Source organism: Apium graveolens, chromosome 2 (genome assembly GCF_009905375.1).
Source record: "Apium graveolens cultivar Ventura chromosome 2, ASM990537v1, whole genome shotgun sequence".
Classification (NCBI taxonomy): domain Eukaryota; kingdom Viridiplantae; phylum Streptophyta; class Magnoliopsida; order Apiales; family Apiaceae; genus Apium; species Apium graveolens.
The window spans coordinates 103732019-103743802 of record NC_133648.1 but is presented as its reverse complement, the minus strand read 5'-3'; the positions used below and the strand labels follow the sequence as shown (position 1 = coordinate 103743802).

Sequence of the window (11784 nt, the reverse complement as noted above, 5' to 3'; positions counted from 1 at the left end):
GACATGTTAGAAGCCCATCTCTTTAGGCCCATTAAGTCAATTTGGGTCGATGAAGATTAGAATCGTTTATGGGCCGAAGTGTGTTTGTCTTGTTGAAGCGAAGATGGACCGGCCCGATCTAGATGAAGACGTGGTCTGTTAGGCACAACATCCTCATCCCTCCTTTGGTAGAACTGACTGATAACTCTAGGGGTGTAACGTTAACATCCAGGTTATATACACGATGAAGAGAATTCATCGATACTCAGATCACATTACTATCTTGTATTCCGAAATATCCATATCAAAACCAGTTAACTTATTCTCACACCGGAAATGAATCGGGGATCACCCCTCGCATTTTTCTTTTTGTAGGCCGAAGTCTATTCATATGGATAAAGACCGGGTAGGCAGAAAAGTGGTTATAGCAGTAGGAGTACTGGTTATAGCAGCAGGAGAAAGTGGTTATAACAGTAGGAGTACAATCATGTTCTTCTTTTTCTTTGAATCAAATAGTACAAATATTTCTGAAACTAGAGCAGTATCTTTATTTATATGAAAAAAGTATGCCTCGTTTTAAGGTTCATGCACATGTGGCTAAAAGCGATATACAACCAGCTCCTAGAAGTAGTGAAATATTTGCTGCTAAATCATTTTGCCAGACCCATTTTGCCATGTACACCGTTAACCTATAAAACCTAGGAAAATTTCCAACTACGCAATTGGTTTCGGCTGTCATAATTTTCTTTATGTTTCTAGTTTTAAGTTTTAATAGGGTAGCAAATGTGATTTCTTTTATAATGCGCACATATGATTGATGAGATTCAGATTGTAAATCATTTAGCTTCAAGCCTTCTGATTCTAAGAGTACAATCATCTTATTTTTTTTGATTAAAGAGTACAATCCTCCTTGAAACTAGAGCAGTATCTTTATATATATGAAAAAGGTTATGCGTGGTTTTAAGGTTCATGCCCATATGGCTAACAGAGACATACAACCAGCTCCCAGGAGTAGTGAAATATTTGCTGCTACTTGAAGCCTTGCATTGCTTTGCATCCTTTGATCCATGAAATCTGCTGCTAGTAGGTCCACAAGTGCCATATATATCAGTATCCCAGCAGAAGCAGAACTGAATATACCCTGAACAATTAAAGCAGTGGGACTATGTTCGCTGTAGATATTAGATATCCCAATGCCAATAGCAATTCCCCCCGGAGTGGTGAGGGAGAATAATAGCGCCATTATTGTTGTGCGCAGAGATTTGAATTTCGCCTGCATATATATATGTAAATAAGTTTTCATGCATGTTTTGAGAGACTTATGTGTCCGAATAATTTTTTGTGTAACAGCTAATATGTTGTACAATCTGCGAAACACGAGCTCACATTCCAAAATATCATATTCACTTATATGCATGTACTATATGCAACAAGCCCATTTAGGATGTAGAAATTAGGAGTTCTTGTCAATGTGAGCGTGTGAATATAACCTGGCCATTGACAAATATTACAAATTCAAAGCAGAGAATGATGAAGCTTAAGATCAATTAACAGGAGTATTTGCAGTTGAATACGGGTCCTAACTTTAACTCCCCTTGCCGTTGTTGAAGAGGTTCTAACTTCTAACCGTGTGTTATATGTCCGTTATGGTATTTACTTATTTAGCCATGTCCTGGTCTCAGAACTATACTTTCTTTCATCGTCATCGATTACAATAAGCTTGCATAATTAAAGCATTACATGCAGCACTCGCAGCTGGACACTAAAAGAAATCCAAGTGTTCGCCAAGATACAATGCAAGAATAATGTTTAATCTTATGTTAAGGATGAGGGAAGACTCATATATATTTATAAGTTGTGAGATGTAATATAGAATTCTACATATCAAAAGCTTCAAAATGTATACGTGGCTAAACTCCTCTTCTCTTGGTGATAAGAGGTTGAGGGCACACAAGCCAGCCTCCACGAAGGCTTGTGCGCCTGAGTATTTAAATTTATGTAACCAAAACAAAGATAGTTGATTGAATCGTTTGAAGATTTAGAAATAATTTGGTCTGATATATCTGAAAATGCATAGCAAGGCAACTCAATTTTCTGGCAGTACTGAACTATAATCGTCTTCTGTTCTTATCCCCGTAGTAAAATCGACTAAATAATTTAATCCAATATATCTGGGAATCGCACAAAAGATCCATGCCTTGATTTATTGTATATACATGTAGTGCTATATAAACTTCATCAAAATTCTTCAACAGAAATCCCCTTGTTTTGTCATCTTATATTAATATTCAAATATGGACGTTTTGCTTTATCTGGTTTGTGTCATAGTATTCTATATACATCAAAATTTAGGGCTCTTCTGGTCCAATTTAAATTTATTGTTGCTGACATTCAGCTATTCTACGTGCATTTTATCCAAATTTAATAAGAAGTTGTTAGTTGTTAGTTGTTGGTTACGCGTGGTAACTATTATGCTGAAGATTATAATTATTATATATCTTTACGTCTTATGGGCAAATGGCTAACAAATCTTCGAAAGTGATTAAACTATAGTAAAGGATAGAATGATGAAGTGAATAGAATGATTAAACCTGCGAGATGCATCCACCAAGTCCCAGGCCCTCAAAAAACTGATGGAAAGACAAAGCTGCAATAAGAGTCTTTATTGTGTTTGGGCTTTCAGAAGCTCCGAGTGTGACACCGATGATGATCGAGTGAATAACTATTCCTAATTCCAGAACCTGGCAACAAGGAAATTGTAAGTTTTCATTATGCTTCTTGCTCCCAACAAGCCAAAACGGACAACTAAAATTCAGTAACAATGCTTACTTGAGATATGATTCGATGCCTCATAAGATCAGTTAACTTAGTTTCATCTTGAGGAAACAAGGCAGAGCCATGATCATGACCGTGTTTTGCATGATTATGATTGTGCAAATGGCCCTCATGTTCATCAACTTCAATATTCTCTTCTTCCACAACTGCTTGCTTATCCTTTTGGAAGTGTGACCTTTTGTAGTAACCAGATGCAAGTGTGTGTATGATGAGTGTTCCAATTGAAGAAATCATTGCTATGACCCCTGCGAATGGGAAATATTTCCAAGGGTTCCTCTCAAGGCATGGTGATGTTAGAGTGCTGAATGCATCTGGTAGCACATGTACAAATCCGGTTGCCAATATCACGCCACCCGCAAAGGCCTTGATCATGAAAAATATATCGTTTTCTGGATTCAAAGCACTTATTTTGCTTCCAAGCTGCGGAAGGCTCACCCCTATTCCACCAGCAACCAGAATCGTAGCAAGAGCAATGATTTTATAGTCAAGCACCCCGTCTTTGTTATGTTGTTTAGCACCATCTATACATGTGGAGTCCTGTAATACTGCAGTGGGAAGCAAAAGAAGAATGCATAATATTGTAGTGTTTATTTTGCAACAAGCTTGATGACAAATCATGGTGACTGACTGGTGTGTGTCCGAGGGAGTTGCAGAAGCCTAATATTCGTCTTTTATATGATTCTTCATCAATTTATAATAGATTTCTGTGAACAGTCCACAAATTTGTACTTTTGTCTGAAATATCCTCCACTCCAACAACATATAAATTCGTATTTTAAATTTTCGGGTTCTAAAAATTAGATTCATTATTCTAATTCAAAAAATCAAGTTGCCTATGTTAATAAGTTAAATAATTTCTTCCAACAAAAATAGTAGGGTTAAACAGAGATTACTGCCTTCATCTTATTCATTTTTTACAAAAAAAGATTCTCATGTATTGATAGTTTCTATACTGCCTTCATTTTATTCATTTTTTACAAAAAAAGATTATGATGTATTGACACGTATTTTAACACTTTTATAAAAAATATAGGTTCATAATTTATTTTTTAAATTTTGTTTTTTTTTATAAAAATTTAAATATTATATTTTTATTAAGAAGAAAAAAGTTTTAGAAAAAATTTAAACAAATACATTTTATAAGAATATGTGTCAAACACTTTTGAAAGATTAAATAGGACAGAGGGAATACTCTTAAATAATGGTAAATTTAAATTTTAAAGTTTCGGATCTAATATTAATTTACCATCTCTAACTTCAGTTCAGATCAGGCGGTCAACTTTAAATTTTTTTGAAGATGTGAATAAAAAAAATTGTGAAAAGAAATTAGGGAGTACGTGAATAAATCAATGTCCAACCAAGAAATGTTGGTGTGTGAGTGAGCCAACAACATTTATTGGTGGCTGACTGGGCTGGGCTGGGCTGGGCTGCTCATTCAGATCATAAATATAAAACACTCTACTAGGATTCACTCACACACTCTCTTCTGCTATCTGCTCTTTTGCAATTCGGATCTTCATTCTCCTAGTTTGCACTTCTTTCTCATTACTTTCTGTCTATCTATTTCTCATTTCTATATCTATACTTTAATTGTAATGTCACTATATACATGCCTTTTGTTAATTTCTGATTTTGTGTTCAATTTGTTTACTTATTTGTATTCTCATGTTTTTTGTTTCCATCTACAATTAGGATTTCTAGTACCTGGTTAGTTTATGTGTATAATTAATCTATGTTAATTGTCTCCCTGTTTCACGCTTTAAGATTTAGTTCTAATTCTTCTCATTTAAAACACTAAACATTCTTTTAGGTTAAGCTTCTCACTAAACGACTTGTTATTTGTTTAACACTGCGTATATTCTGGATCATAAGATTATATGCATTTGTAATCCTTTGCTTCTGTTGTACTGCTTACAACTTATAAATAAATACTCCCTCCGTACCTGTGTTATTTGTGTTGTTTGATTTTTGTACACAAATTAAAGAAAACTCGGGACGTACCAAAATGATAGGACAGAGGGAGCATATTAATAAACAAGGAGATGTTTTCTGTTCTGCTATTAAGATTTTAAGATTTCATTGTTAAATGGTGATATAGAATTTGTGTTTTCGATTCTCTAAACTTGTGGTTTTACTTTGGGCAGAAAGAGTTGTTGACGTAAGCTTGCAAAATGGATTCAGCATCAGAGTTATATAACCAGCTCAAGGTTTCTATTCTGTCATCACATGCAGAGTGTTTGATAAACTGATTTTTTCTTTGCCAAGGCATGTGAATTAGTTTGATTATCTGGTTGCTGACTTGATGTTCTTATCTTTTGTCAACCTTGTAACAGTCAGCGGAGCCATTTTTTATATTGGCGGGTCCTAATGTGATTGAGTCGGAGGAACATATTTTTCGTATGGCGAAGCACATCAAAGCTATTACTTCAAAGTACGTTCTCTCATTAACAAATTTCTACAATGAACCATGCTTGAGTGTGTCTTTTAGATGATTAAAGTTCTGCTAGGTAGAACCTACAGGAGTTCACCCGACAGTGCTACGTTGGTCCATTTAGTGGATCCTGTTAATTTCTGAGGACAAGGAGTACTACACATATATTAAAGCTGTTTCTCATGCAGCTCTTCCCCCCTTAATCACATACATCAGAAACAGAAACTCTTCGCAAAAATGCTTATTTAGCCAAAAACACGAAGTACAAAACATAGCATGCACATAGAATTGCAACAAAAAAGAAAAGGTTCTAGCATCTTTTTAAATCTGTATGCCCTACAAGTAATAACAGAATAAGAAAACCCAACACCTTCAGGGGAAGTTGGCATTTTGCATAAGCCTCCCTAAACCTAGCATTACGATGTCCAACAAACTTTCTAAGGTACACTGCGGGCTACCATGTAAAAAACTAGAGAGAAAAAACAATTTTTCTTTCTTCTTCCCCTTAGAAGAATATCATGTGTAGTTACGATTTATTCTTTATAATAAATCATTGTAATTTTAGCGCACTTTGTAATTTTCTATTTGGACGTTGGTCTTTGAAGCAAAAGGAAGTTGTAATATTAGTGCACTTTAAGATTTTCTGCTTGGACTTTGGCCATTGGAAGGAACAGAAAGTTGTAATACAGTTAAGGCATCACATTATAGTGTTTGAATGTTAGTGTTATTATGAAATCGTTTGAATTTTTCTGACAATTTACCTTTGACTTGTAGGCTTGGGCTTCCACTGATCTTCAAGTCCAGTTTTGACAAAGCTAATAGAACATCATCCAAGTCTTTCCGTGGTCCTGGTTTATCAGAAGGCTTGAAGGTATCACCCTAGTTTATTTTTATTCTAAATGTTTCCACAAAACTGGCTACAAAGTCCTTTGCCAAATATTCTTTCATATTTTGGTTTAATGCATTTGTTATCTGCGAAGCTTTTCCTTCTAATCTTGTGACTTTCTGAATTTGCTCGGGTTTTAACATAAAAATAAAGACGTCTTCCGATATACACCATATATTCTGACTAATGCTACTAAGATAAAATTGGCGGAACATGATTGCAGATACTTGAAAAGGTGAAACTGGCATATGACCTACCCATAGTGACTGACGTACATGAAGCAAGCCAGGTAACGTTACTTTAAAGTCTTTTGTATGCCAATGCCATTTTAGAATGCATTTATTTTTACATCGCAAACAATGTTCAAGTATAACAATGAGCTCTATTTAATATTTAACAAACTTGGTTTGTGAATGCTGGGGCAAATAATTGTGGTGCAGCATGTGCCCTATGCTGTTTGTTCTTCTCAACAAAACACCCACTTGTGATGTGCTGCTTATATAGAGTGTGTGTGTGTGTCTAAGTGTACTTTTTCCAAATTACTTCATCTCGACTTTTATAGATAATTAAACCATGGTTCCTTTCTTAACATGCACCATGTTGACTAAGCTCACCGGTTAGTTTAAGATTGATCAGATATTACTGTTTGTGGATTATAACTTGGTGAACTGTTTTTCTTTATATCCCCATTCCCCAATATAAGTCTAAGAATTTGGTACAAATGAATGACTTCATACAACTTTCTCTTTTTAAGGAATTTTAGAAGAAGCTATTATTTAATCTAACGTAGTATTTCTTCTTGATATTTGTTTCCCCTAAATTTAATGTGATAAAGTAAAACAATTTGAACATTTACATATGACGCAACAAAGACTCTAGCAAAAAATGTGATAGTCATTATCTGTAGTTAGAAAATCTTACATTTTGTTTCTTAAACTAGGATAATTACTAGTGAGAAGCAAGTCATTTGTTAGACTGAGGTTGTACTGCACTCAGTTTCCAGCCTTATTATTTTCCAAATATTTTGTAAAACATGCAGGCCCAACATCATTTTTCATCTCTGCCGTGTTTTTTGTCAATTAGCAATATTTGTTTTGCTTAAAGTGATCTTAAGGTGCATATATTTAAAGAATTATTTTGCTGAAGAGCAGTATAGAACTAGTGTTCATCATTGCCTAATTGTGTATAGCACTCTCTTTATCTCAGTGTGATGCAGTTGGTCAAGTTGCCGATATAATTCAGATTCCAGCATTCCTTTGCAGACAGGTTGAATTATTTAATAATGATAAATTGTTGTTTTCATACGACTATATATAAATATTGAGGCTTGAAATACGTGTGAACGAAGCACTTTACCATGTTGTATTTAAACTGACATGTTCAATTACATATTGGAATGATAGACAGATTTATTAGTTGCGGCTGCGCAAACGGGAAAGATTATCAACATCAAGAAAGGCCAATTTTGTGCACCTTCTGTAAGTAAACTTTTTCCAAAACTGGGCTTTGAAATCAAACTTGCACAGATATCACTCTCTATGTGATGGACCCAAACTGCTGTTAATGATCAATTACATATGTAGGTTATGGCAAATTCTGCTGAAAAAGTTAGGCTAGCTGGAAATCAAAATGTTATGGTTTGTGAGCGAGGAACTATGTTTGGCTATAGTAAGTCACCTATATTTTTATGCCTTCTCTGTACTGCTTGGTGCCTATTACATTTTCCAATATTAGTATTTGGGGGCTATAGTTACATTGCAAAATTTTAAATTTTAACCCATTGATAGTTACTTTCCTTGTATTTCCATGAATGAGAATTCTTGTAAATAGCTGAAGCAGTAAAATTTGATATAAGTGAAGTGTTATCTCAATGTGCATGCTACTGTAAATTGATTTTGAGTTTGACGCATTAATGATATTATTCTCACCAACTACTAACCAAGTAGTAATTGGCTCTCTTATGCAGGTGATTTGATTGTTGATCCACGAAACTTGGAATGGATGCGGGAAGCTAATTGTCCGATCGTAAGTCTTCAATATACATTTGCTCTCTCTGAGCAGTATTATCATTTGTTGGTTACACTTTACAGTTGCACCCTACTTTTTGACTTGCTTGATATGATATGAATATTCTGGTTCAGGTAGCTGATATTACACATTCATTACAACAACCTGCTGGAAAGAAGGTGCATATCATCTTTCAACTCATTTAGTTCATTGTAAAAATACAAGTATTTTAATTGAGCAATGTCTTTTACACAGACATGCTTCAACAAACAAAGCTATTTATCAACTATTCGTCGGCCACAAAGCTAAATACTATCCAGAATAATAAAATTTACATTTTTTCTCTTTTAAATGTATCACTAAGTCACTAACTGTTATGGATTACTATTTCTTTGTGGGCTGTGGCTCATACTTAAGTGCACTAGTGGTTGGTTGGCTTGCATGGAAATTGAAGGATTATATTATCTAAATTATCTCCTGGTGTAATTTTATTTTCTTATTATAAAGTATGTATATTCTGGTGCATATGTGACATTACTTGTCATGTATCTTCTTCTTTTTCCACATTAATGAACAACTTATCTGCTTTTTTCTATAGCTAGAAGGTGGGGGTGTTGCAAGTGGGGGGCTTCGTGAACTAATACCTTGCATAGCGAGGACAGCGGTTGCTGTTGGAGTGGATGGAATCTTTATGGAGGTATGAAATTCTCAAATTCTTCGAAAAAATATCCCATGCACTTAGATGGCACACTTTGACTTCTTATGTTACCCTGGACTCACTCAGTTTATCTGACAATGTTTATTATTATGTTAATTTCTGCTGGTTAAGACAATTTAACATTAAATTTTGGGCTTTTTTTGTCACAAAAAATTTGGGCTTTTAGGTTCATGATGATCCTCTAAATGCTCCTGTCGATGGTCCCACACAGTGGGTAAGTTTTCTGAAACTGCTGGAAGCTGTAAAATGATCTTACTAGTTGCTATGACGACTGAGTACTGACTTTCTTGATTACTCTGAAAACAGCCTCTGCGCCATTTGGAGGAACTGCTAGTGGAGCTTGTAGAAATAGCTGTAAGTAATTATTCCCCAAAATTTGTATTACAAGGAATTTTTGTAATGGGATAAAACTGCTCGACAAACATGCACTACTTGTGGGGTCCAAAGCACAGATTGTTAAACCTGTGTTGCCTGCCTTCCTGAGATGGGCTATTTAAAGTCCATTTGTTTGATGTACTATATATAGTTTATAATTCAGTGTTATTTATCCCCAACATTTTTTTTTGCTTAACTATTTATTCCCATCTTTATTTTTCTTAAAGAGGGTTACAAAGGGAAAACAACAGTTCAAGATTGATCTCACTCCATTCCGTGATTAGGCACAGGACTAGAGGCATTTCTCCTGGTAAGCATTACAAAATGCCATGCTGTTAGCTTGTAATTTCTATTCTGTCAAGTATCCATGTATCGTCATGGTTTCCAGAATTCTTTACTTCTCTTTTTTAGAGGACCTTGATTATTTACTTTGATAAGCCATCTTTCAGTCATGAATCCTTCAGAAAACCATTTTCTTTGCCTTGTATGTAACACTATGAAATAAAGTAAGATAGGCAGTGAATCAGTAATTACAAGTCAGTATCTTTGACATTGTTAATCATACAAATGTAAGTGATCATTTGATCTTTAGACCAAAATATTGGATCACATATGATAACACACACAAGTCATAAATTCAAAATAGCATTAGGTTGGATTTTAATTATTCTAATATTCTTATTGTTTGTTAATTTTGTATTCATGCAATTGCTTTGACAGCTGATGATATTTCTTGGTAGAAGTTCTGCTGCATACTCAGTTGTGGACTTGTGGTAGCACCTATGGAAACACACTATCATCAGAAACTGGCATCCACGTATCTTTCATTTTAATGTTATAATACTCCCGCCTTATTTGTCTGGTATATTAGCAGCAATTTATTGACCGTCTTCTAGCTTCTCCTTGTATATGCAGGGGGATGCTTGTACCCAATGTTCCATGTAAATTTGATTTGAATGTCATCATTTACATGTCAATCACATTTGATGAGGGAATGTGTGGTATGATTTCTGTAATACCGAAGACTGGAAAATTGTCAAACATTAATTGAACTTGAATAAATAAATCTTCCTACACAATCATATACTATTTTTTTTTTAATTTTAAAGAAACACATCTGTGTTTATGCCATGGCATTGGCAGTTATACATACTTGTTGATGCTTATTAAAAGGTCAAAACTTGAAAATTTTTACGAAAAAAATAATTTAAGATTGGAATTTTGAAAAAATCAAAACTAGCCAATAATGTTTAAATTAAAACCAATCCAAACTGAGCCCCTGGCCTTTCTAATCTTTGACTGCGACAAAAATGCTACAAAATTTTATTCACAAAAAACTTACAAAATGATGTTACATAATTTGTGAAGTTTTAATTGGGTTGTTGTGAATCCAGGAGACCCATCCAATGAATGCCTACCACAAGTTCATTTTCTGAAAATTATTGTATACAATTTTGTGGATATAGCATTATTCATTCCCTTGTATATGGTGCTACCAGTTCTGCTGCATAACAATATAACTTCTCCAAAGCCGGTTTAGTAGAACAAGGGTCCCGGAAAAAGAATTGCAAGATTGTTTGTAACATAAACACATTCAGGGTTCTGAAACAGTCAAATAGAACTTTGTGTTTGTTTCTAACATCAGTTGGAGTCGCTATTTCACAACAATCGAAAATTGAGAAGCTATCTTGCAACAAAAAGAAAATAACTGAGGTCCTGACTCACAGCTGAGAGCATGTTTAGTAGTAACAACTAACGAGTAGGCCATTTATGCACAGTATAAGAATCACTAGTCACTAGTCAGGTATGTCTTCAAGTGGCAAAGTTCTAAGTTCATCAATCTTCTGTTGCAATGGTAATTTATTTTGGCATTACAAATACAGAGCTGTATATAAGAAACAATATATACTAATCTGAAGCGTCAAGTATAGAAGCGTTTTAATTGTTATGTCCAAAATTAGTTTTGTTTATGTAGATTTATATCAATTGTTCAAATGAGCTTAGCAATGCGATCAACGCTCGTAATGCATCCCCTATCTATAAGTGCTCAGTAATGCATCCAAATCCGGTAATGCATTTCTCAATCACATAGCAAATCTTGTGAATTCAAGGACTGTGCACAAAGTGGCAGTCTTATGTATTGTCTTTTGAGATGTATGCCGCCAACAAGGGATTCACCATCAATTTTGGCTATATGTACCATACTACCACCAAGCTGGCCTCCTAATCACAGGCAAACCTACTACTATATCTAAAATAGTTTGGTCACTCTAGATCCAAATGAAGTGTTACAGTTAGAAATGTTAGGAGCTTTAGCAAGAGCCAAACTGTGTTGTTATCGCAGAGCTTACTTGTAAGTAGTACAGTACTTCCAACTCCAGTTATCAAACCTTTAACTAGCCTAAGTGCCTAGCTGGGCTATCTGTAATTAGTTTAATCCAAAAAAGAAGCAACCTCACAGGCTTTCGCTTACGCGTCTCTCTAAAGAGTAACAGGAGACAAGAAAAACCAAATTTGACAATGGGACTATAAAAGTGATGTTGTATACCTCAC

General features: G+C 34.7%; 2 protein-coding genes across 3 annotated transcripts; one reads left to right on the top strand and one right to left on the bottom strand.

Annotated features, from left to right (window-relative positions):
* Positions 1-887: 887 nt before the first annotated feature.
* On the bottom strand, positions 888-3557 carry LOC141706037 (zinc transporter 1-like). Its single transcript, XM_074508870.1, has 3 exons — positions 2809-3557; positions 2571-2720; positions 888-1252 (listed from the first exon to the last, which is right to left on the bottom strand). Exons 1-3 carry the CDS (start codon positions 3430-3432, stop codon positions 947-949), a joined length of 1080 nt encoding a protein of 359 aa, XP_074364971.1. The 5' UTR covers positions 3433-3557; the 3' UTR covers positions 888-946.
* Positions 3558-4187: 630 nt separating this feature from the next.
* LOC141707709 (2-dehydro-3-deoxyphosphooctonate aldolase 1) lies at positions 4188-10310 on the top strand. 2 transcript variants are annotated; one of them, XM_074511036.1, is made up of 15 exons: positions 4188-4341; positions 4959-5021; positions 5148-5245; positions 6020-6116; positions 6355-6420; positions 7338-7397; positions 7535-7609; positions 7715-7799; positions 8098-8156; positions 8273-8317; positions 8737-8835; positions 9023-9070; positions 9163-9210; positions 9459-9541; positions 9952-10310. In XM_074511036.1, the coding sequence occupies exons 2-14, from the start codon at positions 4986-4988 to the stop codon at positions 9513-9515; spliced, it is 873 nt and encodes a 290-aa protein (XP_074367137.1). In that variant the 5' UTR covers positions 4188-4341; positions 4959-4985; the 3' UTR covers positions 9516-9541; positions 9952-10310. The 2 variants fall into 2 exon arrangements, with proteins under 2 accessions (XP_074367137.1, XP_074367138.1); XM_074511037.1 differs by having other exon boundaries at positions 4324-4406.
* The last annotated feature ends 1474 nt before the right edge of the window (positions 10311-11784 follow it).